This window comes from Podarcis filfolensis (genome assembly GCF_964270895.1).
Source record: "Podarcis filfolensis genome assembly, chromosome: 7".
NCBI classification, from domain to species: domain Eukaryota; kingdom Metazoa; phylum Chordata; class Lepidosauria; order Squamata; family Lacertidae; genus Podarcis; species Podarcis filfolensis.
In genome coordinates, this window is record NC_139603.1 from 11,000,704 (window position 1) to 11,017,934 (window position 17,231).

The window sequence follows — 17,231 nt, forward strand, 5'->3', positions numbered from 1 at the left end:
GATTCAGGATATGCACCCGACGTCTGCGCCAAAACCTCCTGACACCTGTGATTAATAAAGCCGTAGCCTGTTTAAATCCCAAGTACAGATAGGTAGCCGTGTTGGTCTGCCATAGTCAAAACAAAACAAAAAAAATTCCTTCCAGTAGCACCTTAAAGACCAACTAAGTTAGTTCTTGGTATGAGCTTTCGTGTGCATGGTATCTGAAGAAGTGTGCATGCACACGAAAGCTCATACCAAGAACTAACTTAGTTGGTCTTTAAGGTGCTACTGGAAGGAAAAGAAATTTTTTTGTTTTAAATCCCAAGTGATTGTTTTGTGTTTATTGTAATGTCACCATGCCTTGGCCCCTCTGCCAGAGACTTTACTGTGCGATAGCTTACCTGATCAGAAGAAATGGTGTGATCTTTTCCACCAAACATGAAAAAGGTAGGATTCAGCAAATTATACCTACTTTCAGAGTCTCTGATGATTCCTAAAACATATTTAAAGAAAGAGGTTAAATCAAGTAGTATGTTCTTCAAGGTCAATAGAGAACAAAGGCTTCTATTTACTTCAGTGGTATGTATCTCTCATCCGTTCTTTCTCATGTTCTCAAGGGCAGTAGTTAAAAAACAATAATGCCCCCTCAGCTTAATTAGCAGTGTTATAGGTAATGATTTGTGCCATTATAGCAATCAAATGCCAGGAAAATCCTATATTTTCCTTGTAGGATAATTTTTACTGTTTGATGGCTGAGGTCCCAGATAAGAGGCACACTTGAAAGAAAAAGTTTATTGAGTTAGCGTGTTTAGCGACTAATCACTGTTTGTTGCAAATCAGCAAAACTGGCTCATATGTGATGCTAAACTGAACTTCTGTGAAAGTGAAACTCAACTCAACCAAACTTCCCTCCAGACATGTGGAAGAAAAAAAAGAGGTGTTGTGGGCCGAACCCTATGGAACTCCCTGCCACAAGAAGTTAGGCAGGCACAAAGGATTGCATCCTTATTCCCTCTGTTTGAACAGTGAAAGAACGAAGCATATGTTGCTGAAATAAATAGCCATCATGAATGCTGCAGCTCATCCTTACACAGACTTAGACTATAAATGTTTCAATGCACAAAAACATATGAGCCTGCTCAAGTTTACAAACATTTGTCATTACCATAGAGGGATACCCCAGCTTGAAAATCAGGATTTCTCAACATCAAGTGATGTACAGCCATTCCACCCCAAGAAAATCCAATGACACCGATTTTCTTTGCATTGTACTGCTCCTTAAGATACTTCATGAAAATAGCAGCTGTCCTACAACATATGAACAAAATGGAACCAAGACGTCTACATACACATTAAAAAAAATTGCAATATTATCAAAACTTGCTTCCCCACCTTCACCTGCTGTTAAAAAAGCACTGACCCACTCAGGAAGATGCCCGGTTATCAGAGGGCCATTAAATTATGGGAACTGATTTTAAATGAAATCGTTTGCTTTGAATGGTACATGCCCTTTGAAAAGTGTGGGCTTGCCCACAACTGGCGACCAAGAGAGGCACCATTTGGAATTTTATAGAAGTACTTAATAAATGCTTAATTTCTCTATGAAAATGGATATCTGGTGCTATTCCTCATTTTTTTACACACTTGTAAGAGGAACAACTGAACATGGAAGAGTGACAAAGATTGATAATACTAAAATGAATGTCAAAAGAATGTGTAAACCATGAAGGGGAGTTAATAAGTCTGTTAAGGAATTACAGAGGTGGGGCGTGTCGAATTATAGCAACACACAGGGTGCTGCTGAAATTTGAGAGCCTCAAGTCTGCCACTGTTTAGCCTAAAATCCTATGCAGATTTTCTTGGATGTACCGGTAAGTTCCATTGATCTCTACAGGATTAACTTCTGAATAAGTATGATTAGGATCATACTGCATAGGTCAATCAATACAGACCCTCCAAGGGATGTCCCTGATTTAGAGAAGCCCTCCAAGTTTCTGATTTGATCCTGGAATGTCCCACTTTTCTTTAGAATGTCCCTATTTTCATTGGAGAAATATTAGAGGGTATGGCGTTATCAGACTCCTGAGTTGTCTGAAGGCAATCCTGTATAGGGAAGGGTTATCCGACTCCTGAGTTGTCTGAAGGCAATCCTGTATAGGGAAGGGTTTTTTAATTTTTTTTGTGCTTTTATATATGCTGGAAGCTGCCCAGAGTGGCCGGGGCAACCCAGTAAGATGTGTGGAGTATTAATAGTTAAATTATCATTGTGGAATGGGACATCCCTATTTTCATCGGAGAAATGTTGGAAGGTATGTCAATGCCCCTCCCAAAATTCCATTCTCCTGTCGATGCTGAATTAACCTTATGTTAGCTACATCGATTAGTTATAGCTTTGGAATAAATGTTAGTCTTACTTGTCCACCTTCGTAGGATCTCGGTGCTTTAACCAGTCCGCAAAATTCTGCCAACGATCAGTAGTTTTCCATGGTTCTTTTCCCAGGAAGAAATCTGGGCATATGGTTCTGTATGGAATAGCAGACAGATGTTACCTATGACCTGTTCAGCTCCCTATTAAAAAAATATGTCATTTTAAGTCTGTGCATAGAGATTGGAGCACAGGAAAGTTTTTCCCTTATCTCTCCAGTGACAATCTTGCAAAAACTCCCTCCCTGTGTGCTGTGATTGGCGATAATGAAATCATTTTCATCGACACCACCTTAGATCATTGTGGCATCCAGCCAACATTCATCCAATGTACAGCAGTTAAGAATTCACATATTAAAGGCACTTATTTTCATGAAGTTGTTTTAACCTCTAGAGTGTTTGTGCTTCAGGTTCTTATTCTAGATCATTACACAATTGGTGTGTGACTTGCACTTGCAATAGTTCCATATCCAGGAAAAGAAGAGGCACAGTCACAGTTCAATGACACATTCCAGCAAGGCGAAAGGACTCAATGAAAGGACAGGGCAGAAAGCTTTTGGCCTAGGGAGGATGTCTGGTCTAGGAAGTGTCCCAAGGGACGGGCAAAATAATAATAATACCCCAATCCTGCGTGCACTGTCTGTAGGCAGGTCCACTCTGAGACCCAGAGAGGCCTGGGCCACTTCTACCTTTTGAGGCCCATAGTCAAAATAATAATTCAAAAAATGACAACACAAAAACAAAAGAAGGCACTGAAAAAGGAGTGGTTCATATATATTATCAGTTGATTTGTGGCATAAGAGCAGATACATTTTTATTAATACAGTGGAACCTCGGTTGTCGAACGTAATCCGTTCTGGAGCACTGTTCAACTTCCAAAACGTTTGACAGCTGAGATGCAATTGCCGGTCGGCAAACTCCTTTTAAAAAATGGAGAAATGCACCTCGGAAGCTGTTTGACTTCCAAGGCGCGTTCGAAAACGGAAAGCATTCACTTCCGGGTTGTTGGCATTCAGGTTTCGAATTGTTCAGCTTCCGAAGCGTGCGACAACCGAGGTTCCACTGTATGAATGAACATTTTACATTCTTTAATATGACACCACACCATCTGTATCAATTAACAAATTTGCACTTCTAAGCTGAGAAGGTGTGTTGCGTGTTGCTCCAGTGCACATAAAAACAAGTTGTGAAACTTGCCGAATGCCAAAAAAATGAGGGCCCTGTTGATAAGGCCCTCCTGAGTCACCCTTCGATTCACCTGTTGCTAAACCCTTCATATCTAGACTCTGCAGCTAACTCAGTGCTTTGCTATATGTTTAGCATGGATATTAGTAGTCTAGTAGTTATTGGGGGAAACATTCTCAGTGGGACCCCTTCACCCAGAAGAGCATATAAACAGAGAGCTCCCTCACAGTATCTTTGGACTTTTTGCATACCCTGTGCTAGGTGAAAACAGTGTTGTGGTGGTGTTTGAAGTGGACCTTTGCTGGTCAAGGCCCCCAGCAAAGCCCAGCTTCACCACCAACTGGAACTCACTTTCTCTGAGGAAGGGACAGGATTATGCAGCACTGCTATGAAAAGCCCTGCCGAACCCTGATGTAAACAAAAATCTGCCCTTTTCCCTTATGGGGTATCCAAGAGCCCATATAGAGTCCTTACATAGGTTCCCTATTGGTAGGAGAAAATAACAGAGGCCAACCAGAGAAGCAAAGCAGCTAGTAAGCCTGATCTTTATTGATCTGTTGCAACAGGGTCCTCACTCACCACATCGCAGGAGGGAGGTGGAACCCCGAACAATGGCGCACAAGGCCTTATATATATAGACATTTTAAATTCCCTGCCCTGGAGCTCAAGACCACCCCTCCATACATCATACATACATCACAGAAGGGGTGTAACCTAAGACCACCCCCCATATACATCATACCTACATCACAGAAAAGGCGGTCTAAAACAGAAATTTGCATGTTGTTTTTCTCCTGTCTCTGTTTATCTCCTGTCTGGCAGGTTACTTGATTGGATTGCCTGGGAAGCCTGGCTAGTCTTTTGTAATGATAAATACTTAGTTCCTGGGCCAGGTCACAGGCTCACACCCTATTAATATCTTAAATGTGCCCTTAAGACAGGAATGTGCCCTTAAGACAAGATTTGTGAGGAAAGAGACAGTGGGGAGGTTTCCCACTTTGACCTTGCAGAAAAAAACATTTGCTCAGTTTAGGAATCAAAATGGTTTCAGGTCGGTCTTCCTGTGCTGATCTATGTACGTGCTTGGTTGGTACACTTATGAACATTACCATATATCAAGACCACAAAATTCCTATCTCAACCCATCAAATTTTTTTATTTGTAAGCCATTTTATTTCCAGATCCACTGTGAACTTAAGATAAAACAATGCATTAAGTGCCTCCATTTCAGGTAATATTTCTTAATGTACGTTTTTTAATGAGACTAATGCCTTTCAGGAAGACATTCAGACAAGAGGTGACGGATAACTTTTCTGTATGAAAATCACAAGTTAGGTCAAATTTCTGGCCTTGCAACCATAATGTAGAGATAGAGGAAGGTTAAAAAGAACCAATTGCTCACATGTATCCTTTAGCTGCGATGATATCAGCAACGTATTTGGTATCCGGGAATTGCCATCCATATATGTCGTGAATCACAATCACAGCTTTGTCCGTGTTGGAAGGAGGTTGGCAAACATATGCTTTGATGTTATCAACTTGCACGTCTTGGCCACGCTCCTTGTAAGTGCTTCTTCTTCCAACATCATACTGGAAAGGTAAATCCTGACTAGTCATTACAAAAAACTGAAATGCAAACCAAATGTAATTAGTCAAATATAAACAAAAAGAAGCTATTGTTAAAAAACCGAAAATGACCCACACGGAGCAACAGAAATATAGTGCTGCACGCCACCCTAATCTCTTGAGCGGTGTGAAATTCCAGGGGTTCCAGGATTTGTGTTTCCTAGCTGTGGTAGCTTTATGACATATGGTTTATTTACACATACAGTTGCAATCAAAATTATTCAACCCCCATTGCAAATCAGGTTTGTTATCAAAATTTGCAGACTTTCAGCTGTTGGCAATGAGCAATTGAAATAGCTCAACACAATAGATGCTTCAAGTGGTTTCCCCAAATTCAGCTGAAATTGCGACTTATACTGGCTTCTCCAGTCTAACTACCGTATTTACTCGAATGTAACGCACACCTTTTTTGTCCAAATGACTTCAAAAAATTAGAGTGCGCATTAGATTTGATAACACATTTACATTTGCCAGCAAATACATTTTTTGTTTCGGTGTTTTGAAAATCGAGATGCCCATTAGAATTGATGACACGTTCAGTTCACGTAAATATGGTATTATTTAACCCCCTGAATAGAACCCCTCACAACAGCACAAATACAACAGGTGTCGTCAGTGTTTTTCTTTCTAGAAAAATAGGTTCCAGTACTCACCAGGAAGTTGTCACAGTAAGTGCCACACTTTTTAACAACAACAAAAAGAGGTGCTGGTACTGAGTACCCTTGAGTACCTGCTGAGAGAAAAAAAAAACACTGGGTGTTTTCTCAAGCACATCTGATGAAACTAATCAAGGGCTTCATTAGATTGGAAAAAAAGAAGAAAGCACAGTATGGGAAACAGAAGTAAGTTCAGACCAAAGTGCCAAGGATAAATTTAAAGGGACAGCTTGAATACTGTGCCAGCAGCAACTCATGTAAAAGTTAAAAGTGAGGAAGGGGGTTGTTTTTTAAAGCCTCCTTCTTTGCAGCATAGTTCCATACACACACCAATATTAAAATAAAGATTACTAGTAGTTGTAGTGATTGTGAAAATTGATGAAAGTAAGTTCCAGCGTCTTTGAAGTATACAAACTGGGAACAGACAGAATGAATAACAGAATAATAAATAATAATACTAAATTTTTATTTATACCCCGCCCTTCCCGGTTTAAAAACGAGGCTCAGGGCGGCTAACAGCAAATATAAAACATTGATTAAAATGTGGCTTAAAAACAGCATAAAATGCAACATAAAATGCAGCATCAATATCAATAAAAATTCAGGGGTCATTTTTTTGGGGTGGGGGAACCCAGTCAGTAGACATTAAATGATCACCAGGCCTAACTGGCCAAGTTGGTACTACTAGGGCCAGCAAGGAGTCCAGGGAGGAATTTAAGGTTTCTTCATAGAAGAGGAAAGGGAAAAGGGAATAGAGGATCAGGCTAATTCAAATTGAAGGCCAGGTGGAATAGCTCTGTCTTACAGGCCCTGCGGAAGGAGATCAAGTCCTGCAGAAAACTGTAGTTGAAAATTGACATGCCAACCAGAGGGCATGTTGAGTGGGTGGCCAGAGGACAGGGTGCATCAAAGCGGCAATGCTTGAAAAAACATTGCACTTTAATAAGACTGAAAGGTGGGGTCCCACTTCAAAGGCAGATGAGTGCTATTAAGCAAATGATGAAAACATGGTAATTGTCAATTCAGCTGACTCCAGACAGCAGGCCTGATGTAAGAGACCTTAGTGAAAACGTTGTTGTAATCTGCGCTAATAATAATTTGAACACTGAATACCTTGGAATTCATACAAATTGCTGACTAGGAATATGGGGAAAGGCATATATCTCCAATTAAGAGAGGCATATGCTGGAAGCAGGCCTGTCCATACATCATTATTGATGGCTAGTTGCTACATTCTTGCAGTTAATTGTTTTTGCAATCGTAATAGTTGCCATTAGAAGCATCTTGTTGTTGTTGTTGTTGTTGTTGTTGTTGTTGTTGTTGTTGTTGTTGTTGTTGTTGTTGTTATTCAAATTATTTACCTGCAGGTCTTAGGGTGGTTCACAACATAAAAGCATAGCTGTCAACGTTTCCCTTTTTTAAAGGGAAATTCCCTTATTCCGAATAGGATTCCTTGCAAGAAAAGGGAAAAGTTGACAGCTATGCATAAAAGCATAATGTAGAACCCTCGATAATCCCCCACTCTGCAACACATTTTAAAAGGGCATTGGATGTCAATCAGCCAAAGGTAAAAGTAAAGGGAACCCTGACCGTTAAGTCCAGTCACGGACGACTCTGGGGTTGCGGCGCTCATCTCGCTTTACTGGCTGAGGGAGCCGGCGTTTGTCCGCAGACAGCTTCTGGGTCATGTGGCCAGCATGACTAAGCTGCTTCTGGCGAACCAGAGCAGCGCACGGAAACACAGTTTACCTTCCCGCCGGAGCGGTACCTATTTATCTACTTGCACTTTGAGGTGCTTTCGAACTGCTAGGTTGGGAGGAGCAGGGACCGAGCAACGGGAGCTCACCCCGTCACGGGGATTCGAACTGCCGACCTTCTGATCGGCAAGCCCTAGGCTGTGTGGTTTAGACCACAGCGCCACCTGCGTCCACAATCAGCCAAAGACATGGTTAAAGAGGAACATTTTTGCCTGGCGCCTAAAGGTGTATAATGAAGGCATTAGGCGAACCTCCCCACAGACGGGGAGCCACTGCAGAGAAGACCCATTCTCATGTTGCCACACTATGGACCTCTCGTGGAAGAGGCAAACAAAGAAGACGATATGATGGTCTGGGTAGGTTCACATGGAGAGAAGCAATCCTTGAGGCTTTATAGGTCAAAACCAGCACTTTGAATTGGGCCCAGAAACTAATTGGCAGCCAGAGCAGTCTGTGAACAACAGCACTGTGAATAAGTGGAGATGGGCATCAATATGTTAACTAAGAAAATGAATCAGCAAAAACTGAGTAAACAAAAGTCATGCAGAAGATTGTCTTCTACCTGCCTTTGCTGGATTCATGTATTTGATGTACTTTCTAATGCTACAAATGGACATGGTAGATTCCTATGTGTACACATTCCGTGTAATTCTTTCCCCTCAAAATTAATGTGGAAATACGTTTATTAGTCATAAATGTCATTTAAATATAATGTCAAATGCACAGAAGCAAGTCAATGCAAGCATCTGCAATCATTTTATAAAAATCAGATTAACAACCATCTAATTTCAGGAATGGTCCTGATAAATGGCTGCTCAACCTTTAAATCGTTGAGAAAACTAAGACTAAAGTAAAGCCACTCAATAGTTGGGCCATGTTCTGAGACAGAGGAGAGTAGAATTTGGTCACTTATAATTCAATATCTAATAAATGTTGTGACCCACAACTACATTCTGCAGAGCAAATGCAACAACAATGAACGTGGTTTCTGTAGATAAAAAAACAATGCCACTTTGAACATTCCACAAGGGAAGTGCAATGAATATAGGGTGTATGGTGAATGAATGCATAACAATTGAACACTTACTGTGCTAAAAACAGATGGTCTGGCATAGAAGCCAACTCGGAGGGGCCGAGGTCTCTTTGCCTCCCCCGATAAATTATTTGAGGGGGCCAGGGCTCCCCCAAGTTGATAGACATTGCCACTGTGATCACGAACCCTCCAAGTGTCCCTATTTTCCAGGGACAGCCCCGGATTTACAGAGGCTGTCCTGGTTTCGAATTTGATCCCGGAATGTCCCACTTTTCCTTAGGACATCCCTATTTTAACTGGAGAAATGTGGGAGGGTATGGAGTTATGCCACTCATGAGCCAATGAGATAAATAACTCTACAACCTTTAGAAGACATCTGAAGGCAGCCCTGTATAGGGAAGTTTTTTTTAATATTTAATGTTTTATTATGTTTTATATATGTTGGGAGCCACCCAGAGTGGCTGGAGCAACCCAATCAGATGGGTGGGGAGGCCCAACCAGATGGGTGGGGTATAAATAATAAATTTATTATTATTATTATTATTATTATTATTATTATTATTATTATTTAGGACATTCCTGCTTTTATCAGAGAACTGTTAGAGGGTGTGTTTATGCAGGGTGGGGCTTACCTTGGCACCCCAATATTTAATTCTAGTTTAATCCTGGAAAGGCTCTTATATAATGGCAAGTCCCTGATTCATCAAAACAAGATTGCTGGTGCAATCATTTCCTCCACCATTTCCTCTTCCAGGATTTCCTCATTCTCACAGCCGACTAGCTTTGATGTGGTCTGCACTAAAGATCAAGCAGCTGGCGAGTTCAACAATTTCAGTGGAATCCTGTTTAGCCAGTGGGGCATTTGCATGAATCTTGCGTTGCCACCCTCATGGCAACCCTCCGTGTAGATGGAACTGGAAGCACCAAGTGTTCCTCCTCATTATTCCCAGAACCTTCCATCAGCAATTATTTGCCAGCAATGTTTGTCCTTCCCACCTACATGTCATGCTGGGGAACAAGGGTGGCAAATGTCTGTATTTTGGGGAGCGGCTCTGAACTGAAATTCAAAATGCCAGCATGAGGAAGAAGAAAATTCAGAACTGGGAAATTTATATGGACTTTTGTTGCTATGCTGTTTCTCGATACACATTCTTTTATCGCTGCTTGGTTTATTATTTTATGTGTGCTTTATTGGGCTCCTTTGGGGGAAAGGATGGGATGGAATTTGAATTAAGAATTGCAGCAGTAATAATTCCGAGCTGCCAGCTACTCATGCCTGGCACATTGTGCTGGTTTACAAGAGATGGGTGAAATAACCTAAGTACAGTGCTGGAGGACAACTTTGATTTAAGACACGATTTGCTTGCACCAGAAGGTCTTGTGCCATTCCGTAGTGTCATCTGACCTTCTGTATGTGTTTAGTCTTAGGGCAGAAGGTCAGGTGAATGCACAGAAGTCCAACTGGTTGAGCTGATCCCCCTGCACATTTTTATTCTCCCTGGCATGTCTACCAGCTCCACCTGGTATGCAGACTGAGATCCTACCTGCCCACAGACTGTCTTGCCAGAGTGGTGCATGCTCTAGTTATCTCCCGCTTGGACAACTGCAATGTGCTCTACGTGGGGCTACCTTTGAAAGTGACCCAGAAACTACAACTAATCCAGAATGTGGCAGCTAGACTGGTGACTGGGAGCGGCCGCTGGGACCATAAAACACTGGTCCTGAAAGACTTTCATTGGCTCCCAGTACATTTCTGAGCACAATTCAAAGTGTTGGTGTTAACCTTTAAAGCCCTAAACGGCCTCAGCCCAGAATACCTGAAGGAGCGTCTCTACCTCCATCGTTCAGCCCGGACAATGAGGTCCAGCTCTGAGGGCCTTCTGGTGATTCCCTCACTGCGAGGAGTGAGGTTACAGGGAACCAGACAGAGGGCCTTTTCGGTAGTGGTGCGCACCCTGTGGAACACCCTCCCATCAGATGTCAAGGAAATAAACAACTACTTGACTTTTAGAAAACACCTGAAGGCAGCCCTGTTTAGGGAAGTTTTTGATGTTTGATGTTTTATTGTGTTTCAATTTTATTGTGTTTTCAATATTCTATTGGGAGCCACCCAGAGTGGCTGGGGAAACCCAGCTAGATGGGTGGGTTATAAATAATAATAATAATAATTATATTATCACCATATAATATCTGAAAGGCCTCCAAATTAATCATAAATAAATTAACCAAAAAATAATAATACCCTAGTGAGGTTCACATATTGTGTTACTAAAAGCAATTTAATTAACTATAGCACACAGCATGCTTGTACAATAAAGCGACTGCACTTAAAGAAACATTTAAATTGTGGGTCATATGTATGAAGCAAGGGTGAAGAGAAAGAAAGATCTAAACCACCCAAATAGACTCCTATAAAACTAAATTAGACTCAGAGGCCTTAGTGCATTTTTCCAAAAGGAATTAAAAGCACATCTAAGTACTACAGTAGCCTGCCAGGCTTTCCTCGGGAAGTCTATTCCATAGTCAGTGTCATCACTGAGAAAAGTTGTTAGCCAGTGAAAAATATTGAAAAGGGGAGTCTCTGCAATTAGGGCAGTGCACAAGAGGAGTTTGGAATATTCAAGAAATTTGGTTGGGAAAAGCCCAGTTCCTAATCAGTTCCATTGCACCCTGTTTCATTTCAGCTATACACTGACATCAGGCTACAGATGAGCAGTTTTGGTTTCTCTCAATTTTCCCAATTAGTTCTCCACAATCTTATATCAGGAAGTCATATTGAAACTCAATCAGCATCTTCCAGCAATGTATGCAGTTTTGCCTAATATATTTATCATTTATTTCTAAACCGCTTTAATTTTCCAATGCTTAATAACCAATGCTCAGCTTGTACTATATAAAAACAATATATACACATTTTTGCGAAACATTTTCCTTGAATATAATGCATTTTTTTATGTTGAATAATATTTTATGTCCACTTTGCTGCAGTATATGCATTTTTGTACACATTGCTTGGCCACAGAACTGCATGGCAAAATTCAGAAAAGTGTGAATTTCGAAGGATGTCTGGGTTTCAGTTCTCATATTGTTTTGGAAAGAGCAAATTAGGGAGCTTTGCTTTCAAGTGAACTGAACCAAATTCCTCCCCTGTCCCTACATCTGACATCATAACTTCACAGCGTATGCACATTAATGATTAAATCCAATTATCCCTGCATGGTGGACAAATATTTTCATGCCCATTAAAAGGGAAATGGGCCAAAGAGCAGCAGATGATAACAGCTGTGTGATCCATATTTGAATCAACCTAGCTTGGGGCTATTCCAGCCTTTCCTTAAGCTTTTTTGTATTTATTCGGCTAGTCAAACTCTTTGCTGCCTCTTCCCTTTGTACTTCTATGCTTTTAGATGCTTTGAGTTCCCTCTAGTGGAAGAAAAAATGGGATAAAGGTATCTAGAACAAATAAGCACACAGCCAGCAGGTTTCTGGTATACAGTGCTTTCAGGTATAAACATCCCCACAATTCGAACCAATTTCTTGTTGCTCTCTCCTGAGTGAATCCAGCAAACAATCTGCTATCTTCTTTCCTACACCGGTTACAGTGCAAACTTATTTATGTGTCTTCTCCACAGAAGTTTGTTTCACTGAGTACACTGCGGCTTCTCTCCGGTAAATATTAATGGGATTGCAGCCTCAAACTGAAAAAGTCAGCTGTGTGAATTTCTTTCCCCATTGATCACAACTCAATGATATTTTCATTTATGAGCTTTATGACGTTCTTTTGCAGCGTATTTTCAGAACGTTTTTTTTATAGCTGTGTAGATCTAGCCTGTGTAGATCTAGCCTAGATCTAGTCATGCTGGCCACATGACCCGGAAGCTGTACGCCGGCTCCCTCGGCCAATAAAGCGAGATGAGCACCGCAACCCCAGAGTCGGCCACGACTGGACCTAATGGTCAGGGGTCCCTTTACCTTTACCTTTTTTAGATCTAGCCTTAGTATCCTTTAGCTGGGGTACTATTAGCATTAATTTTTACATACAAAATCGCCTCTCACCCCCGCAACATTCACTCTAAGAGACTGATAATGGGCTTTGTGTCTGCACACTCCATCCACACCCCTCCCTTTGTGCACCTGGCTTCAGCACTTATGTTATACAGTCACAGAATCATAGAGTTGCAGTGTTGAAAGGGTCATTTAGTCCAATACAGGAATCTTTTACCCAACATGGGGCCCCAACCCACCAGTGATGTAGCGTGGGTTGCTGGAGCCCAGGGTGTGGAGGGCCATGCCGGGGGGTGGGTGTGCTGGCTTGCTTCCTTGCCGCAGTTCTGGCCTCAATGAGGGAGCCTGTCATGGGGACACCTGATTACCCCCTCTGAATTCTGTGCCCAGGGCCATGGCCCTCCTGCCACCCACTATGCCTCTGAAACGCATGACTCTTATTAAGAGTCTCATGCTCTACCAACTGAGCAATCAGCCAGTTGTGAGCTATTAAGCCATATTTGCCTGTAATGTCCAAACTAATAAACTTGGAGGCAAAACCAGAAATGCTTGTGCTGACAGAGCAGTCTGCTATGTGCTACGTTGAATTCCTCTGTGTGGTTCAGCAAACCACAGAACTGTTCTATTATGGTGCATGAGCGAAGCGAGCACAGGTGGCAATGTTCCCTCTTGGTCTAATAAATTATGATTCATTAGTCCGATATTGCTGCATTTGAACTGGGCCACAATTGCTTAGTCAAGGTCAAAATACACTGAGTGACCCTAGGCAATTTGCCACCTCCCACATAAGCCTGTCTCACAGGCTTTATTGTGAGGGCGAAATTGAAGAGGGGCCTTGAGCACCCTGAAGAAAGGGAAGGGGGGAATCTATATAGTAACAGTAGCCACCCTGTGAATTTGGTAGCCAAGCATATGTTTGAACATACATTTCTGAAACTCAAACATATTCAGATACTGTACAAAGGTAAAGGGAGCCCTGACCGTTAGGTCCAGTCATGACCGACTCTGGGGTTGCAGTGCTCATCTCACTTTATTGGCCGAGGGAGCCTGCGTACAGCTTCAAGGTCATGTGGCCAGCATGACTAAGCCGCTTCTGGTGGACCAGAGCAGCACACGAAAACGCCGTTTACCTTCCCGCCGGAGCGGTACCTATTTATCTACTTGCACTTTTACGTGCTTTCGAACTACTACGTTGGCAGGAGCAGGGACTGAGCAACAGGAGCTCACCCCGTTGCGGGGATTCGAACCGCCGACCTTCTGATCGGCAAGTCCTAGGCTCTGCGGTTTAACCCACAGCGCCACCCACGTCCCTCATTCAGATACTGTACACCCTGGCAATTTATTTTACATGTACTTGGGATAATTGCAGATGGGCTTAATTTGCAGATGAGTTGTTGTTTTTTTATTTATCAAATTCCCTCTGGAAAGGGTAAATCCAGATTAAAATCCAGATACAGGTATTTTGGTGTGTACATGAGGATCACCATTTGCACAATAAACATCTATCTGAAAGCATGCCCTATCTTGAGTCCCTCTCTTGATATCTGCACAGATATCCTGCTAATTTCAGTAGCAAATCTGCTATGATTTGGTGGCAGCAATTCAAAAACGATGTTCTCCATACAAAACAGATAGGACTTGAGTAACACTAGCTGAAGATTGTCTTAAGCACTTGAAATAATATTAGTCATAATAATCATTCCTTTATTTCTTTTTATAGAATACAGTGTAGAACTCTTTTGTGGGAAGACTCAAAAATAAAAAAGGATGCTTTTTGTTTCGTTTCCTACTACGTAATATATAAAATCTAGCATCTTAATCCCTGTTCCAGTAATTTAAGTAACAACACATTAGCTCTTCCGGGTGTTCAGAGCACATACATTATTTTGTAAAAACAATAGCAACCCTGTAAAGTTATCCCCTGACCGCGAGTGGGCTAGGTGGGTGTTAGGCTAAGAGAGAGTGGTCTGCTACGGTCGTGTAATGAGTTTGAAGCAGAGGTAAGATCTGAAGCCAAGAGTTCCTGATGGGTAGCTTACACTCAAAGCCACTAAAATACACCACCATTATTTGGAACACCTGTCACTGCTTGAATCTCCATTTCTCCCCCCTTTGCTCAATGGTTTTATAGAACTGCAGCTGTTCTAACCTCAGGATAGGGCAGGAGGCATTAATGCCCTACCTGAACATACCTGGATTGGAGGGGTTGTGATCTAAACCCAAGGAAGATTCCTTTGGCGATGAGGAGAAACTTGCAGGTTGTCGGCTGATGCAAGAAAATAAAAAATGCAGCACCAGTAACAGTTCTATAGCTGCTGCTCAGATTCCATTCCAGTGCTGTGTTCCTTTCAGATGTTATGGGAGATACGAAGTTGGGAGAAGAAGGTGGAGGCTGCTTTGAAGATAAATGCCTAATCCAGAAAGACAGGAAAGGGGAAGGGACGTGGATTCAAAGAGACAGGCTTCTCTTGTTCCCCAAGGCTGATTTTTAGAGTTGTTTTTTTATTGTTTTTTTTGGCGAGGTGGGGGTAACAATTGAAGAACAGAGAGAAGCTGCGAAGGAGAACGCACTATGCAATTTACTCGCAGCAAGCTGTCTAGGTTTCTCTTTAAGCTAAAAAAGGACAACCCCCTGGCAAGATCTCTGGCTCTGAACATATAATTTAGATTTCTTCATGTATATTTGCCGCTTCTTCCTGTGGCTACTGTAGAAGAAACTTAATATGTGGCAAAAGTGTAGGGAGTTGCTGTTGTTGTTTAGTCGTTTAGTCGTGTCTGACTCTTCATGACCCCATGGACCAGAGCACGCCAGGCACTCCTGTCTTCCACTGCCTCCCGCAGTTTGGTCAAACACATTCTGGTAGATTCGAGAACACTATCCAACCATCTCATCCTCTGTCGTCCCCTTCTCCTTGTGCCCTCCATCTTTCCCAACATCAGGGTCTTTTCCAGGGAGTCTTCTCTTCTCATGAGGTGGCCAAAGTATTGGAGTCTCAGCTTCAGGATCTGTCCTTCCAGTGAGCACTCAGGGCTGATTTCCTTAAGAATGGATAGGTTTGATCTTCTTGCAGTCCATGGGACTCTCAAGAGTCTTCTCCAGCACCATAATTCAAAAGCATCAATTCTTCGGCGATCAGCCTTCTTTATGGTCCAGCTTCGGCGATCAGCCGAGATGGCCAATTTTAAGGCTTTTTGCAGGAAGGGGGGGTGGCTCTAGGAAAGGGATGTGCTACGTGTCCCCTTCCCAATATTCTCTGCTACAAATTTGAGGATCAGGATTTTACAGTTGTGGGACGCTGCTGTAGCCCCAGCCACATGTTCAGTCACGCAAAGTTGGTGCTACTTAGGCACTTACTTTCTCGAGTCAGTTTTAGGCTCCTGTTGTTCTGTGGGTCTGACAAGTCTCCAGCTGGCTACAGTTGACCCTGGATATGTGGTTAGCATGTCTTTCATAGGGATAGGGGATAATATTTATTTAGTTCACACTTAACAGTCATCTGACCTAATTCACGCATTCTGGAGCAATAAGCAAACTGAAAAACAACCACTCTTTGACATTTGCACCTCTCTGAATATTGCAGAGAATGTACACAGCCAAGTAATGTCTGCAAAAAATGCATGTACAGTGGTACCTGGGGTTACATACGCTTCAGGTTACATACGCTTCAGGTTACAGACTCTGCTAACCCAGAAATAGTACCTCGGGTTAAGAACTTTGCTTCAGGATGAGAACAGAAATCGGGCAGCGGCAGCAGCGGGAAGCCCCATTAGCTAAAGTGGTGCTTAAGGTTAAGAACAGTTTCAGGTTAAGAACGGACCTCCGGAACGAATTAAGTACTTAACCAGAGGTACCACTGTACTAGGATAAAGTGTGCACATAACGAAAATAGCACACAGAAGTGCGTCGAAGGAGCGAAAATTGGTTCGTGACAATCTGTGTACTAGGCTAAAATCACATGCAATAATGTGTATGTTCAGATAAATATGTACTGAAGTGCTGCTGAATTTTCGTGAGGATGTGTTAATTGATCAAGCAATCATTCTTCAGAGTGCCCTCCAAACTAGCCAAATTTATAATCTGGAAAAATATATCAATGTTGCAAATCTATGTACGTCTACTCAGAAGTGAGTCCCATTGAGTTCAGGGATGCTTAGTCCTAGGTGAGTGGATAAAGGATTGCAACCTGAAGGAACCCTGCGACCAACAAACCTCCAATGTCTATTCTGTACAGAGATGTAACACCAATTTAGTTGTATTTCTGGCAGTGTGCTTTTGTTCACCATGGGTCTAATCTTACAGTCAAGATGCAGCTGTGTCTGTTATGGACTGTACTTCTTCTTACTACAGGGGATTGCTAGTATTGTACATACTGTACTGATACATTTAAAAATTTCATTCCATCCCTCCCAGGGAAGCCAGAAATTGTGCCGTGCCACAATAGATGATACATCCAGTCACTCTGGTAATCTTGCATTTAACCTCTTTAAAATACCGCATAATACGTTCAATTTTAATCTCCTTTCCTACAGAAAGGGAAATCTACTCGATCTGTACCTTGACTC

The 17,231-nt window shown here is 42.1% G+C and overlaps 1 protein-coding gene across 4 annotated transcripts in view; it reads right to left on the bottom strand.

The window, feature by feature from the left end:
- Nucleotides 1-15,181, bottom strand: part of CMBL (carboxymethylenebutenolidase homolog) — a 30,646-nt gene extending 15,465 nt beyond the window's left edge. Inside the window, exons 1-6 of one of the 4 annotated variants that reach the window (XR_014550959.1) lie at nt 14,861-15,180; nt 5,871-5,947; nt 4,994-5,217; nt 2,397-2,504; nt 1,148-1,290; nt 384-475 (exon numbers count right to left, since the gene is read on the bottom strand). Coding sequence is in view for 1 of the 4 variants with exons in the window: in XM_083624795.1 (XP_083480921.1) it covers nt 1,148-1,290; nt 2,397-2,504; nt 4,994-5,208 (466 nt within the window). In the remaining 3 variants the exon portion in view is untranslated. Of the gene's footprint in view, nt 1-383; nt 476-1,147; nt 1,291-2,396; nt 2,505-4,993; nt 5,218-5,870; nt 5,951-14,860 lie in introns of those variants that run through there. The other 3 variants (XR_014550960.1, XR_014550958.1, XM_083624795.1) reach the window with 3 other exon arrangements.
- Nucleotides 15,182-17,231: the final 2,050 nt, after the last annotated feature.